This window comes from Anomalospiza imberbis, chromosome 28 (assembly GCF_031753505.1).
Source record: "Anomalospiza imberbis isolate Cuckoo-Finch-1a 21T00152 chromosome 28, ASM3175350v1, whole genome shotgun sequence".
Classification (NCBI taxonomy): Eukaryota; Metazoa; Chordata; class Aves; order Passeriformes; family Viduidae; genus Anomalospiza; species Anomalospiza imberbis.
The window spans coordinates 1594509-1604826 of record NC_089708.1 but is presented as its reverse complement, the minus strand read 5'-3'; the positions used below and the strand labels follow the sequence as shown (position 1 = coordinate 1604826).

The following is a 10318-nucleotide window of genomic DNA, read 5'->3' as shown; positions in this document are numbered from 1 at the left end:
ACCCCACAAACCCCTTCCCTGGGATCGGGATGGACCCCACAAACCCCTTCCCTGGGATCGGGATGGACCCCACAAACCGCTTCCCCGGGATCGGGATGGACCCCACAAACCCTTTCCCTGGGATTGGGATGGACCCTACAAACCCCTTCCCTGGGATGGACCCCACAAACCCCTTCCCTGGGATCAGCATTGACCCCACAAACCCCTTCCCTGGGATCGGGATGGACCCCACAAACCCCTTCCCTGGGATCAGCATTGACCCCACAAACCCCTTCCCTGGGATTAGAATACCCCCCACGAACCCCTTCACCAGGATGGGGATGGACCCCACACACCAGGATGGGCATCAACCCAGCCGGGATGGACCCCACAAACCCCTTCCCTGGGATCAGCATTGACCCCACAAACCCCTTCCCTGGGATCGGGACTGACCCCACAAACCCCTTCCCCGGGATCAGCATTGACCCCACAAACCCCTTCCCCGGGATCAGCATTGACCCCACAAACCCCTTCCCTGGGATCGGGATTGACCCCACAAACCCCTTCCCTGGGATCAGGATTGACCCCACAAACCCCTTCCCCGGGATTGGGATGGACCCCACAAACCCCTTCCCTGGGATTGGGACTGACCCCACAAACCCCTTCCCTGGGATTGGGACTGACCCCACAAACCCCTTCCCTGGGATTGGGACTGACCCCACAAACCCCTTCCCTGGGATCGGGATGGACCCCACAAACCCCTTCCCTGGGATCAGCATTGACCCCGCAAACCCCTTCCCTGGGATTAGAATACCCCCCACGAACCCCTTCACCAGGATGGGGATGGACCCCACACACCAGGATGGGCATCAACCCAGCCGGGATGGACCCCACAAACCCCTTCCCTGGGATCAGGATTGACCCCACAAACCCCTTCCTTGGGATCGGGATGGACCCCACAAACCCCTTCCCTGGGATCAGCATTGACCCCACAAACCCCTTCCCCGGGATCAGGATTGACCCCACAAACCCCTTCCTTGGGATCGGGATGGACCCCACAAACCCCTTCCCTGGGATCAGGATTGACCCCACAAACCCCTTCCCTGGGATTGGGATTGACCCCACAAACCCCTTCCCTGGGATTGGGATTGACCCCACAAACCGCTTCCATGGGATGGAGCCCACACTCACCAGGATAAGGACAAGGACACCCCCCTTCCCAGCTCACCTTTTACCATAAAACCCGAGTTTTACAACTTTTTTTTTTTTTTTTTTTTTAATTAATTCTCTAAAAAACCCCAAACATTTCTCCAATTAAAACCAAGCCCTGACAAGCACAGCTGTTGGAAAAGCGCCCAGGGCCCAGCCCGGGTCCCGCTGACTCCAGGGAATGGACAATCGGATGCCCCCCAAATCTGTGTCCCCCAGGATTGATCCGTACCCATCCTTGTAAATTCGGGGTGCTGGAGGGAGATTGGGGCACCGCTGATGGACTGGGCCCACATGGGGACAGCTCCAGCAGCTCCTGAAGGTGTACCCGGGAATTGTGTACCCCAAAAACGAAGGGAAGGGTGGGGGTGCAGCGGGGAGAGGCAGGGAAGCCCCGGCTGGAGAGCTGATATGTGTGTTTCGATATATCTGGATATAAAAAATAGATGTGCGTAGTTGTAGCGTTGATAGTGATGGATAAAAGCCAAATTCCAGGCTGAATCCAGGCAGGTCCCGCACGATCCACGTGCAGCCCGATGTTCTCTGGGAGACTCCGGCTGCGTGCTCACATCGCAGATTTCATCTCCCACTCCTGGACAATTTGCAGGGGGGGTCAATCCCTCACTTCCCTGTTCTATAGGATCCCCATAACCCTTCCCATTCCCCCGGATCCCGGAGTTACCCTTGTCTTCTGCATCACATTTCCCTTCCCCGCCATGAGCGGGGATGGCGGCGGCCGCAGGGCGCTCCTGGCCGACGTGGTGCGCTTCAGCAGCGGCCTGAGGAACGATCCCTGAGGGAAAAGCAGCGCGAAAAGGGTCAGGGACGCCCTCCAAGCCTCGCCATCCCTGTAATTCACACCTCCTCCGGCGTCCCCCACCTCGGAGCCAGCCGAGCTGGCGGTGGGCAGCGATGTGACCCTTCAGCGACTTGCCGAGGGCCAGCAGGTTCATCTCGGAGCCGGCTTTCAGCCTGCCCTTCACTCCCCTCTCCAGCTGCCCCACCTTCTCCTCCAGCTTGGGAAAGGCTCTTTTCCCTGCAAGGACAGCGGGAGCGCTGCCAAGGCCGGGCACCCCCCCAGCCCCGCCGGCCGCCCCGGCCGGGAGCGGGCAGTGCCCGGCCCCAGAGCCCCTCCGTGCTCCCACCGATGAGGGCATCCAGCCCGTCCCGCGTCCCCCCTCCTCTCCAGCAGGGTCAGCGAGTGCTGGGAGCCGGAGAAATCCCTGCTCTGCACGTTGGGGCTGTCCTTCGGCAGCTGGGCGCTGGCAGGCCTGGCCCGGAGAGCTGCTGGTGGAGCTGGGGAGGAAGGGAAGAGGAGGGAGCGTCAGGAGGAAGGCTCAGGGGAAAGAGAGAGGAGGGACGATGGGGAGAAAGGGAGGAGAAAGGGGTGAACAGGAGGAAGGGGAGAGAAAGGGCGATCAGGAGGAAGAGAGGAGAAGAGAAGAGAAGAGAAGAGAAGAGAAGAGAAGAGAAGAGAAGAGAAGAGAAGAGAAGAGAAAGAGAAGAGAAGAGAAGAGAAGAGAAGAGAAGAGAAGAGAAGAGATGAGAAGAGAAGAGAAGAGAAGAGAAGAGAAGAGAAGAGAAGAGAAGAGAAGAGAAGAGAAGATGAGGAGGAAGAGAACAGAAAGGATGATCAGCAGGAAAGGAGGAGGGAAGATCAGGAGGAAGGAAAGCCAGGAAGGTCAGGAGGAAGAGAAGAGAAAGGCCAATTATCCACCCCAAAAAGCTGATTTTCCCCCCTAAAAAAAAATTAAAAAAATCAAAACCCCAAGCCCTGTGACCACCTCACAGGTCACAAACTCCCGTTCCCAGTAAAAATGCTCCAAAATTAAAATTACTGAGGCGCACCACAAAGCAGCTGGGAAAGGCTGCGGGAACGATCCCGAATAATCAGGAGGAAGGGAAGAGGAGGAACGCTGGGGAGGAAGGCCAGGGGAAGGACACAAAAATCCCAGCTCTCGTGGGCACCGCAGCCTCCATGGCAGCAGTGGAGCTGGGGAACGTGGGCACACCCCGCCGCAGCCCTGGCTGAGCACGCCGCCCCTCTCACCTGCCTGCGAGGCCCGGGCACCGCCCGCGGCGTGGCTGCTGGCACAGGCGGGCAGGGCAGACACGGGTCTCCTGCGCTGCCCGGGCGCTGCCCGGTCCAGGCTCTGCTGCTGCAGGAGGAAGCCCGGGAGAAGCCCGTGGGCAAGGGGACGGTGGGAGTGGATTCCCGCACCCTGAGGGGCACGAGTGGGGGGGCAAAGAGCGCCAGCAGAGATTACCAGCTGCTGCAGCCGCTCCGCGTTGGAGTAGAGATGTTTGGGGGTCTCGGCTGGCGGGGGCTGCCCGAAGGGATCGTCCATGTAGGCGTTGGGGGGTCGGGACACGGCGCAGCAGCAGCCCCCTGCGAGCAGGAGGGGAGGCCTTTACCTCCCCCAGCCCGCACGGAGTGGGAGGGCTGGGGGTGGCCAAAGCCCTTACCCGGCAGCAGGGCGGCTGCTCGGCCTGGGGGGGTCTCGGGGGGGGCCCATCACCCTTCTTTGGCTCCGCTCCTCCCCTGGCCTGCAGGGTCTTCAGCCAGGCTTCCCTTTCCTCGTCCGAACGGGCCTGGTGTGGGGCAGGGTCTGTGCTCAGGGAGTGCCCCCAGGGCAGGGTCCAGGCTCAAGGAGTGCCCCCAGGGCAGGGTCTGGGCTCAGGGGGTGCCCCCAGGGCAGGTCCGGGCTCAGAGGTGCCCCCGGGGCAGGGTCTGGGCTCAGGGAGCACCCCCAGGGCAGGGTCTGGGCTCAAGGGGTACCCCCAGGGCAGGGTCCAGGCTCAGGGAGTGCCCCCCGCGGCAGGGTCTGGGCTCAGGGGGTGCCACCAGGGCAGGGTCCAGGCTCAGGGAGTGCCCCCGGGACAGGGTCTGGGCTCAGGGGGTACCCCCAGGGCAGGGTCTGGGCTCAGAGGTGCCCCCGGGGCAGGGTCTGGGCTCAGGGGGTACCCCCAGGGCAGGGTCTGTGCTCAGGGAGTGCCCCCAGGACAGGGTCTGGGCTCAGGGAGTGCCCCCAGGGCAGGGTCCAGGCTCAGAGGTGCCCCCGGGGCAGGGTCTGTGCTCAGGGAGTGCCCCCAGGGCAGGGTCCAGGCTCAGGGAGCACCCCCAGGGCAGGGTTCAAGCTCAGGGAGTGCCCCCGGGGCAGGGTCTGGGCTCAGGGGGTACCCCCAGGGCAGCGTCCAGGCTCAGGGGGCACCCCCGGGGCAGTGTCTGGGCTCAGGGGGTGCCCTTGCATCAGGGGTCTGGGCTCAGGGGGCACCCCCGGGGCAGGGTCCGTGCTCAGGGGGTGCCCCCCGGGAGGGACACGGAGGTTCCCCGTGGTCACTCACCTGCAGCAGGGCGAGCTCCCGGCCGCGCTGGGCGATGCGGATCCGGAGGTTTTGGGGGGAGCCGGGCGGCCGCCCCGGGGGACACCTCGCAGCCGTCCAGGCGCAGGGCACAGAGGGGGCGCTGGGCAGCGCCGGGCTCCGGGAACATGCGCAGGGCTCCGTGCCGGACCGCGCACCACAGGCGCTGCCAGCGCCCGCGCAGCCGCACCGCCAGGAACCCTGCGGGCAGCCCCGTCAGCGGGCACGGGGGGCGGCACCCCCCTCACCCCCGTCCCCTCGCAGCCCCCACCTCCTTTGGCGTCCTCTCCGGGCCGTGGGCTGCGCGCAGGGCTCTGCCGGGAGCGATTCCCCTCCTCCTCTTCCTCCTTGCCGAGCTGGGGGGCGGCAGGCCGAGAGTGGGCACGGGGGGAGCCCCAGCTCTGCGGGTTCTCAGCCCCCTGCACCCCGACCCCCCTCCCCAAGGCAGCTGTCCCCAGAAGAACCCCAGGATATGAGGTTGGGGTGTATTCCTGAGCCGCTCCCATCCCTGGGTTTCCCGGGGGACAAACTCACCCTGCTGAGCCTCGAGGAAGGCGACGCGGGGACACTGAGGGCTGCCAACCCGCTCGGGGCATCACTGCTCACCTCCTCGATCACCTGCGAGGGAAACGGGCAGCGCTGCACCCCGCGCTCCAGCTCCCCCGCTAAAAAGGCTCCGCACAACCCCGAGAACGGAACTGGGGACGCACCGGATCATCCCCAGCCCGCCCGGGAGCACCGGAGCAGGGCTGTGCCCCCCATTTCCCCCTGCCCACCCCGCTCCTGCCCGGCTGCAACACCTCCAAACCTTCCTCCAGTCCTCAGCCTGCTGCCGGCTCTGGAAGCCGATGACCAGCACCTCTCCCGCCGTCCCTGTCACCTTCAGGGCGTGGGGCATCTTCTTGCCCCGCTTGTCCTTGTAGGTGACCCGGCAGCCGCGCAGGTCCAGCTCCAGCACCGGCTGCAGGTCCGCGGCGCACCTGAAGCACTGGGCGGGGGGGCACGGCGGGGTCAGGGGGGCACGGAGGGGTCAGGGGGGGGCACGGAGCCCCGCTGCCACCCTCCGTCCCTTTATCCATCCTCCTTCCCAGCCCCTCACCAGCAGCACGTGCTCCCGGACGATGAAGAGCTGCTTCGCCCACTGCCCGAGCCAGCGCTTCCTCCAGAGGAAGCCGCAGAGCTGCGCCTCGGGGCGCCCGGGGGGCTCGCCTCGGCGCTGGTGGCCGATGGCCAGCGCAGGTAATGGGCCCGGTCCGTCACCCCCTCCTCCTCCTCCTCCTCTTCCTCCTCTCCGTACGACTCGTAGTGGCTGCTGTCGCTGTCGCCACCCGCCTGGGAGCCGGGATGGGGTCAGGGCGCGGGGGGCCGCGGGGGCGCTGGGGAGGGGGGCGCGGGGAGACCTCACCGGTTCTGCCATGGCCGGGGGGTTCGGCGTCTTCGTAGGAGTCATCGGCTGGGGGCGGCGGGGGGGACGCCCGGCTCCTTGTTCTGGGGGCACAAGGGGCGTTCCAAAGGTGCTGCCCCCTCGGAGGAACCTCGCAGGGTCCCCAAGTCACTGCCGGGGGTGGGTGGGCACCACAAAGCCTGGCTGGACCCCCCCTGCGGGCAATCCTAGCCAGCAGTGCCATCCCTGGCACGGCCGGGCATCTCTCCCACCCCCCTGAGCCCCCCCAGCCCCTCCTGCCCCCTCTCACCGCTCCGTGCAGGCTCAGGGCGCTGCCCGGGCGGCTCTCGCAGCCTCTGCCTCCCGCTGCATCCGCCCTCCTGGAGCCTGCGGGGAAAAGCAGGACCGGCAGCGCCGTGCCGGGGTGCTGAGGGGTCGGGGACCCCCCAAACCACGCGTGGAGGAGGAGATGGAGGGTGTGGATCGGAGCGCGGGACTCACCCGGGCTGGTCCGGCCCTGCGGGGTCCCCGGGGAGGGCGAGAGGCAGCGCATGATCATGTACTCTGCATCCTCTGCTGCGGGGGCAGCGCCGGGTCACGGCCCCGCTCCCGCGCCCGCCCCGCTGCCCACCGGGCACCGGCCGGGGCTCCCCCCGCCCCCAGACCCGCACTCACACGGCGGGCCCTGCAGCCGGGCCAGGAGGTCGGACACGGATTTTTTCTTGGCCCGAGCTGCGGCGCTGAGGCTTTCGCGGTCCAGGAGGAGCAGGAAGGAGCGCAGGTCCGACAGCAGCTTGTCCAGGTCTGCAGGGGACAGGGACAGGGACGTGCCACCGCACCCTCCAGAGCACCGTGTGGGCGCGGGTCCCCATCCCTGTGCTCGCACTGGGCACGGCTGGGGTGTCCCCGATGCCATGGGGGGTGTCCCCAATGTTATGGGGTGCCCCCCATGCCATAGGGGTGTCCCCATTGCCATGAGAGGTCCCCGATGCCATGAGGGTGTCCCCAATGCCATGGAGGGTCCCCAGTGCCATGAGGGTGTCCCCAATGCCGTGGAGGGTCCCCGATGCCGTGGAGGGTCCCCGATGCCGTGGAGGGTCTCCAATGCCATGAGGGGTCCCCGATGCCATGAGGGGTCCCCAGGCCCATGGGGGTGTCCCCAATGCCGTGGAGGGTCCCCGATGCCATGAGGGTGTCCCCAATGCCATGAGGGTGTCCCCAGTGCCATGAGGGTGTCCCCAATGCCGTGGAGGGTCCCCGATGCCGTGGAGGGTCTCCAATGCCATGGAGGGTCCCCGATGCCATGGAGGGTCCCCAGTGCCATGAGGGTGTCCCCAATGCCGTGGAGGGTCCCCAGTGCCGTGGAGGGTCCCCAGTGCCATGAGGGTGTCCCCAATGTCGTGGAGGGTCCCCAATGCCGTGGAGGGTCCCCGATGCCATGGGGGGTCCCCAATGCCATGGAGGGTCCCCGATGCCATGAGGGGTCCCCAGTGCCATGGTGGTTACGTGCCCGGTCTCACCGGCCCTGCCCTGCTCCGGCACCTGCCCCGGCCGGGCACAATCCGGCCATTGACGGGCCCGGGGGGACCGGGGGAGGATGAGGAGGGCGCCCTGAGGGGATGAAGGCTCCTCTGTTGTGCTCACAGAGCCTGTTTGTTCCCGGTTGGACCGGGGCAGCCGTGGCGGGGGCTGCGCTGCTGCTGCTCCACGTGCCGAGGAGGAGGAGGATGAGGAGGAAGATGAGGAGGAAGATAAGGAGGAGGATCAGGAGGAGGAAGAGGAGCCCTGGCAGGCTGGAGCAGCTGATGAAGGCTGAAATGCCGGCCATTCACGCACCGAGGGCGGCGACAGAGGTCGGGGCTCAGCGCCAGGCGGGGACCCCGGCGCTGCCACTCGGGCAAGGACAGAGAGGGACAAGGGACAAGGAGCTGCTTTGTGCCCGGGGCAGGGACAGCGGGAGAGCCGGGCCAGCACCGCCTCCACCCCGCGGTCCCCGAGAGACTCCGGGCACGGGCACAGGGTCCCTCTGTCCCCGCTGGGGGCACTTTGGGGTCCACGCAGGTGTTGCAGAGCCGGACCAGGAGCACCCTGAGTCTGTCGCCTCTCCCGCAGGGCCTCCAGCCCTGGGCAGCTCCGGCTGCCACCACAGGAGCGGGCAGATGTCCCTCAGCCCCCCGGGGTCGCTGCCCGGCTCCCCTCAGGCTCCTTCCAGCCGCGCATCTGGAATTGGTTTGCGCGGGCCCGCTCCGGGCTCTGCTCGCTGCTCCCGGCTGGGATCAAACATTCCAGAGCCGCCGCGGGAACCCAGCACCGCCTGGCACAGGTGCCAGATGCCCCCAGAGCATCCTGATCCCTGCTTGAGCCCCCCTGCCATCTCCCAGCTGGAAAGGGACAGTCCCAGCGAAGCCACCACCAACCGATGCTCCTCCTGCAAGGCCCCCGGGTGACTCCGACCCCCCGCATCCCTGAATCCCCTATTTCTCTGGGTTAACAGGGATGCAGTGCACCCCAAAAAGGAGGTGGCACTCACTGGGTGAGGCGAGGGCAGGCGGGGGAAGGAGCCCCCCACTGCCACGTGTATGAAGCGCTCTCTCCTCCCCCGGAGGTGCTGGCACGGGGGACCCCCGTCCCCTCCGCGCGTCCCCGGACGGGGAGCACACACCCTGCCCGCGGGGAGAGGAAACATCTGGCAGCGCGGTCCGGCTGAGCAACGCCGGAGCCGGGCCCAAACATCTGGATTTCCCTGGAAACCGGGGGAAGGGAAGGGGGGCAAAGAGCTCCCTGCGGGGAAAAGCGGCGGGGGCTGGGGCAGGGGCTGGCTGAAGGGACCTGCGGGCGGTGTGGGGCACACGGGGACTGTCCCCCCCTGGCCAGCGGGCCCGGCTCTTCCCCTCCCTCCCTTTCTCGTCTCCTCCGCCCAGGCCGAATTCCTCGGCAATGACATCTCCGTCCACTCACCCTTTTGCCCTCGCTGCGGCCCCCCCGCGCTCCCCCCGGCCGCGGTGCCCTCGCTGGGGCAGCGATCCGTGCCCGGCGGTGCCCAGCTGCGCCCAGCCGTGCCCGCAGCCGGCGCAGGGCGGGCAGGGGCTGCCCTGAAGCCTGGCCCGGTGCCCGCTGCCTGCCGCCGTGCCAAGGGAAAGCGGCCGGGATGGAAAACATCTGCCTCGGTCTCCAGGGCGGGAGGAAAACGCCCCCCAAACACACACAGAGCGTCTCCTAGCAAAGCTCCCCGCTCCCGCGGGACGTGTGGCATCCTCATCCTCGTGCCATCCTCCTCATCCTCGGGGGAGGAGGAGGAGGAAGGACGGGGCGGCCCCCAGGGATGCCGTGGGAACGCGCGGTGCCCGGGTGATGCCAGCGCGGGCCGCGGTTCGGGGCCGCCGTTTGGGGTCGGCGCCCACGCGGGGTTTCGTCCGTGCCGTGAGGCGTCCGGGGGGTGCGGGGGTGACCCGGGGGACCCCGGGGGTGGCTCTGACCCAGCGCGGGATGACTCAGAGGAGGCTGCAGGGAGCTGCTCGCGGCCACAGCGTGACTCGTCATGTGCGGAGGCTCCAGGCCACGGCTGCAGGGTGGGGAGGCTCCCCCCACGGCTGTTGCACCCCCAAATTGCCCCTGGGAGGGCGCTGGAAGGGGCGCTGCCCCCACCCCCGCCCTGCCATGGCACCCCAATGTCGCGGGGGACACCCCGTCCTTCCTTGTCCCCTCACGTTCGTCCCTTCCCCTCCAGCTCCCATCCCGCAGCCCCCCGCACCTCCCACCACCTCCTGTTCGCCCTCCCCTCTTTTCCCGAGCCCCCTGTTCCCTCCCACGCCCCCACGGGCACCCCACAGCAGCCGCCCCCGCGCGGGCACCCCAACGCAGCCTCCCGCAGGCGCCGAACCCCCTTTTCCCCCCGTTTTTGAGTTTGTCCCCCCCAGCCTCGCATCCCCTCGGAGCCCCCGTACCTCGCTGCCGGGACATGGTGCGGGAGCGCTCACATCGCGGCGGGACCGGGACCGCGACGGACCGGGATGGGGACAGGGATGGGGATGGGGACCGGGATCCGGACCGGGATCGGAATCGGGATCAGAATCGGAACAGGGATGGGGATCGGGGCCGGAACCGGGATCCGGACCGGGATCGGGATCAGGACAGGGATGGGGATCGGGGCCGGAACCGGGATCCGGACCGGGACAGGGATGGGGATAGGGGACCGGAACCGGGATCCGGACCGGGATCGGGCCGGGACCGGGGCAGCGTTGTCCCGGCCCGGCTCAGCTCGCACACGCCCTGCGGGCCCCCAGCACAGCCCGGCCGGGGCGGGAGGAAGGCGGGGAAGGCTCCGCATCCTCCTCGGAGCAGCACCGCCATCTGCAGGGACCCGGGCTCGGGGACGAGGCGCGG

General features: G+C 67.6%; 1 protein-coding gene across 3 annotated transcripts; it reads right to left on the bottom strand.

Annotated features, from left to right (window-relative positions):
• Positions 1-1257: 1257 nt before the first annotated feature.
• LOC137463335 (actin filament-associated protein 1-like 2) lies at positions 1258-10231 on the bottom strand. Of its 3 annotated transcripts, XM_068174444.1 has the most exons (15): positions 9880-10231; positions 6611-6739; positions 6437-6511; positions 6246-6322; positions 5651-6039; positions 5360-5539; positions 5086-5169; positions 4823-4907; positions 4534-4752; positions 3655-3780; positions 3456-3577; positions 3239-3347; positions 2069-2224; positions 1871-1981; positions 1753-1780 (listed from the first exon to the last, which is right to left on the bottom strand). In XM_068174444.1, exons 5-10 carry the CDS (start codon positions 5999-6001, stop codon positions 3704-3706), a joined length of 996 nt encoding a protein of 331 aa, XP_068030545.1. In that variant the 5' UTR covers positions 6002-6039; positions 6246-6322; positions 6437-6511; positions 6611-6739; positions 9880-10231; the 3' UTR covers positions 1753-1780; positions 1871-1981; positions 2069-2224; positions 3239-3347; positions 3456-3577; positions 3655-3703. The 3 variants fall into 3 exon arrangements, with proteins under 3 accessions (XP_068030544.1, XP_068030545.1, XP_068030546.1); XM_068174445.1 differs by lacking the exons at positions 3239-3347; positions 3456-3577; XM_068174443.1 differs by lacking the exons at positions 2069-2224; positions 3239-3347; positions 3456-3577; positions 3655-3780 and having other exon boundaries at positions 1258-1780; positions 6437-6508.
• Between the last annotated feature and the right edge of the window lie 87 nt (positions 10232-10318).

What these genes read in the sequence shown, in the direction of transcription:
- LOC137463335 (XM_068174443.1), bottom strand. Translation starts at nt 6,001, where the DNA reads ATGACTCCTACGAAGACGCCGAACCCCCCGGCCATGGCAGAACCGGTG. An exon ending in CTTCCTCGAGGCTCAGCAGG is followed by an intron (nt 4,908 to 5,085) that starts GTGAGTTTGTCC and finishes GCCGCCCCCCAG; the next exon opens with CTCGGCAAGGAGGAAGAGGA. An exon ending in CGGAGAGGACGCCAAAGGAG is followed by an intron (nt 4,753 to 4,822) that starts GTGGGGGCTGCG and finishes GGCTGCCCGCAG; the next exon opens with GGTTCCTGGCGGTGCGGCTG.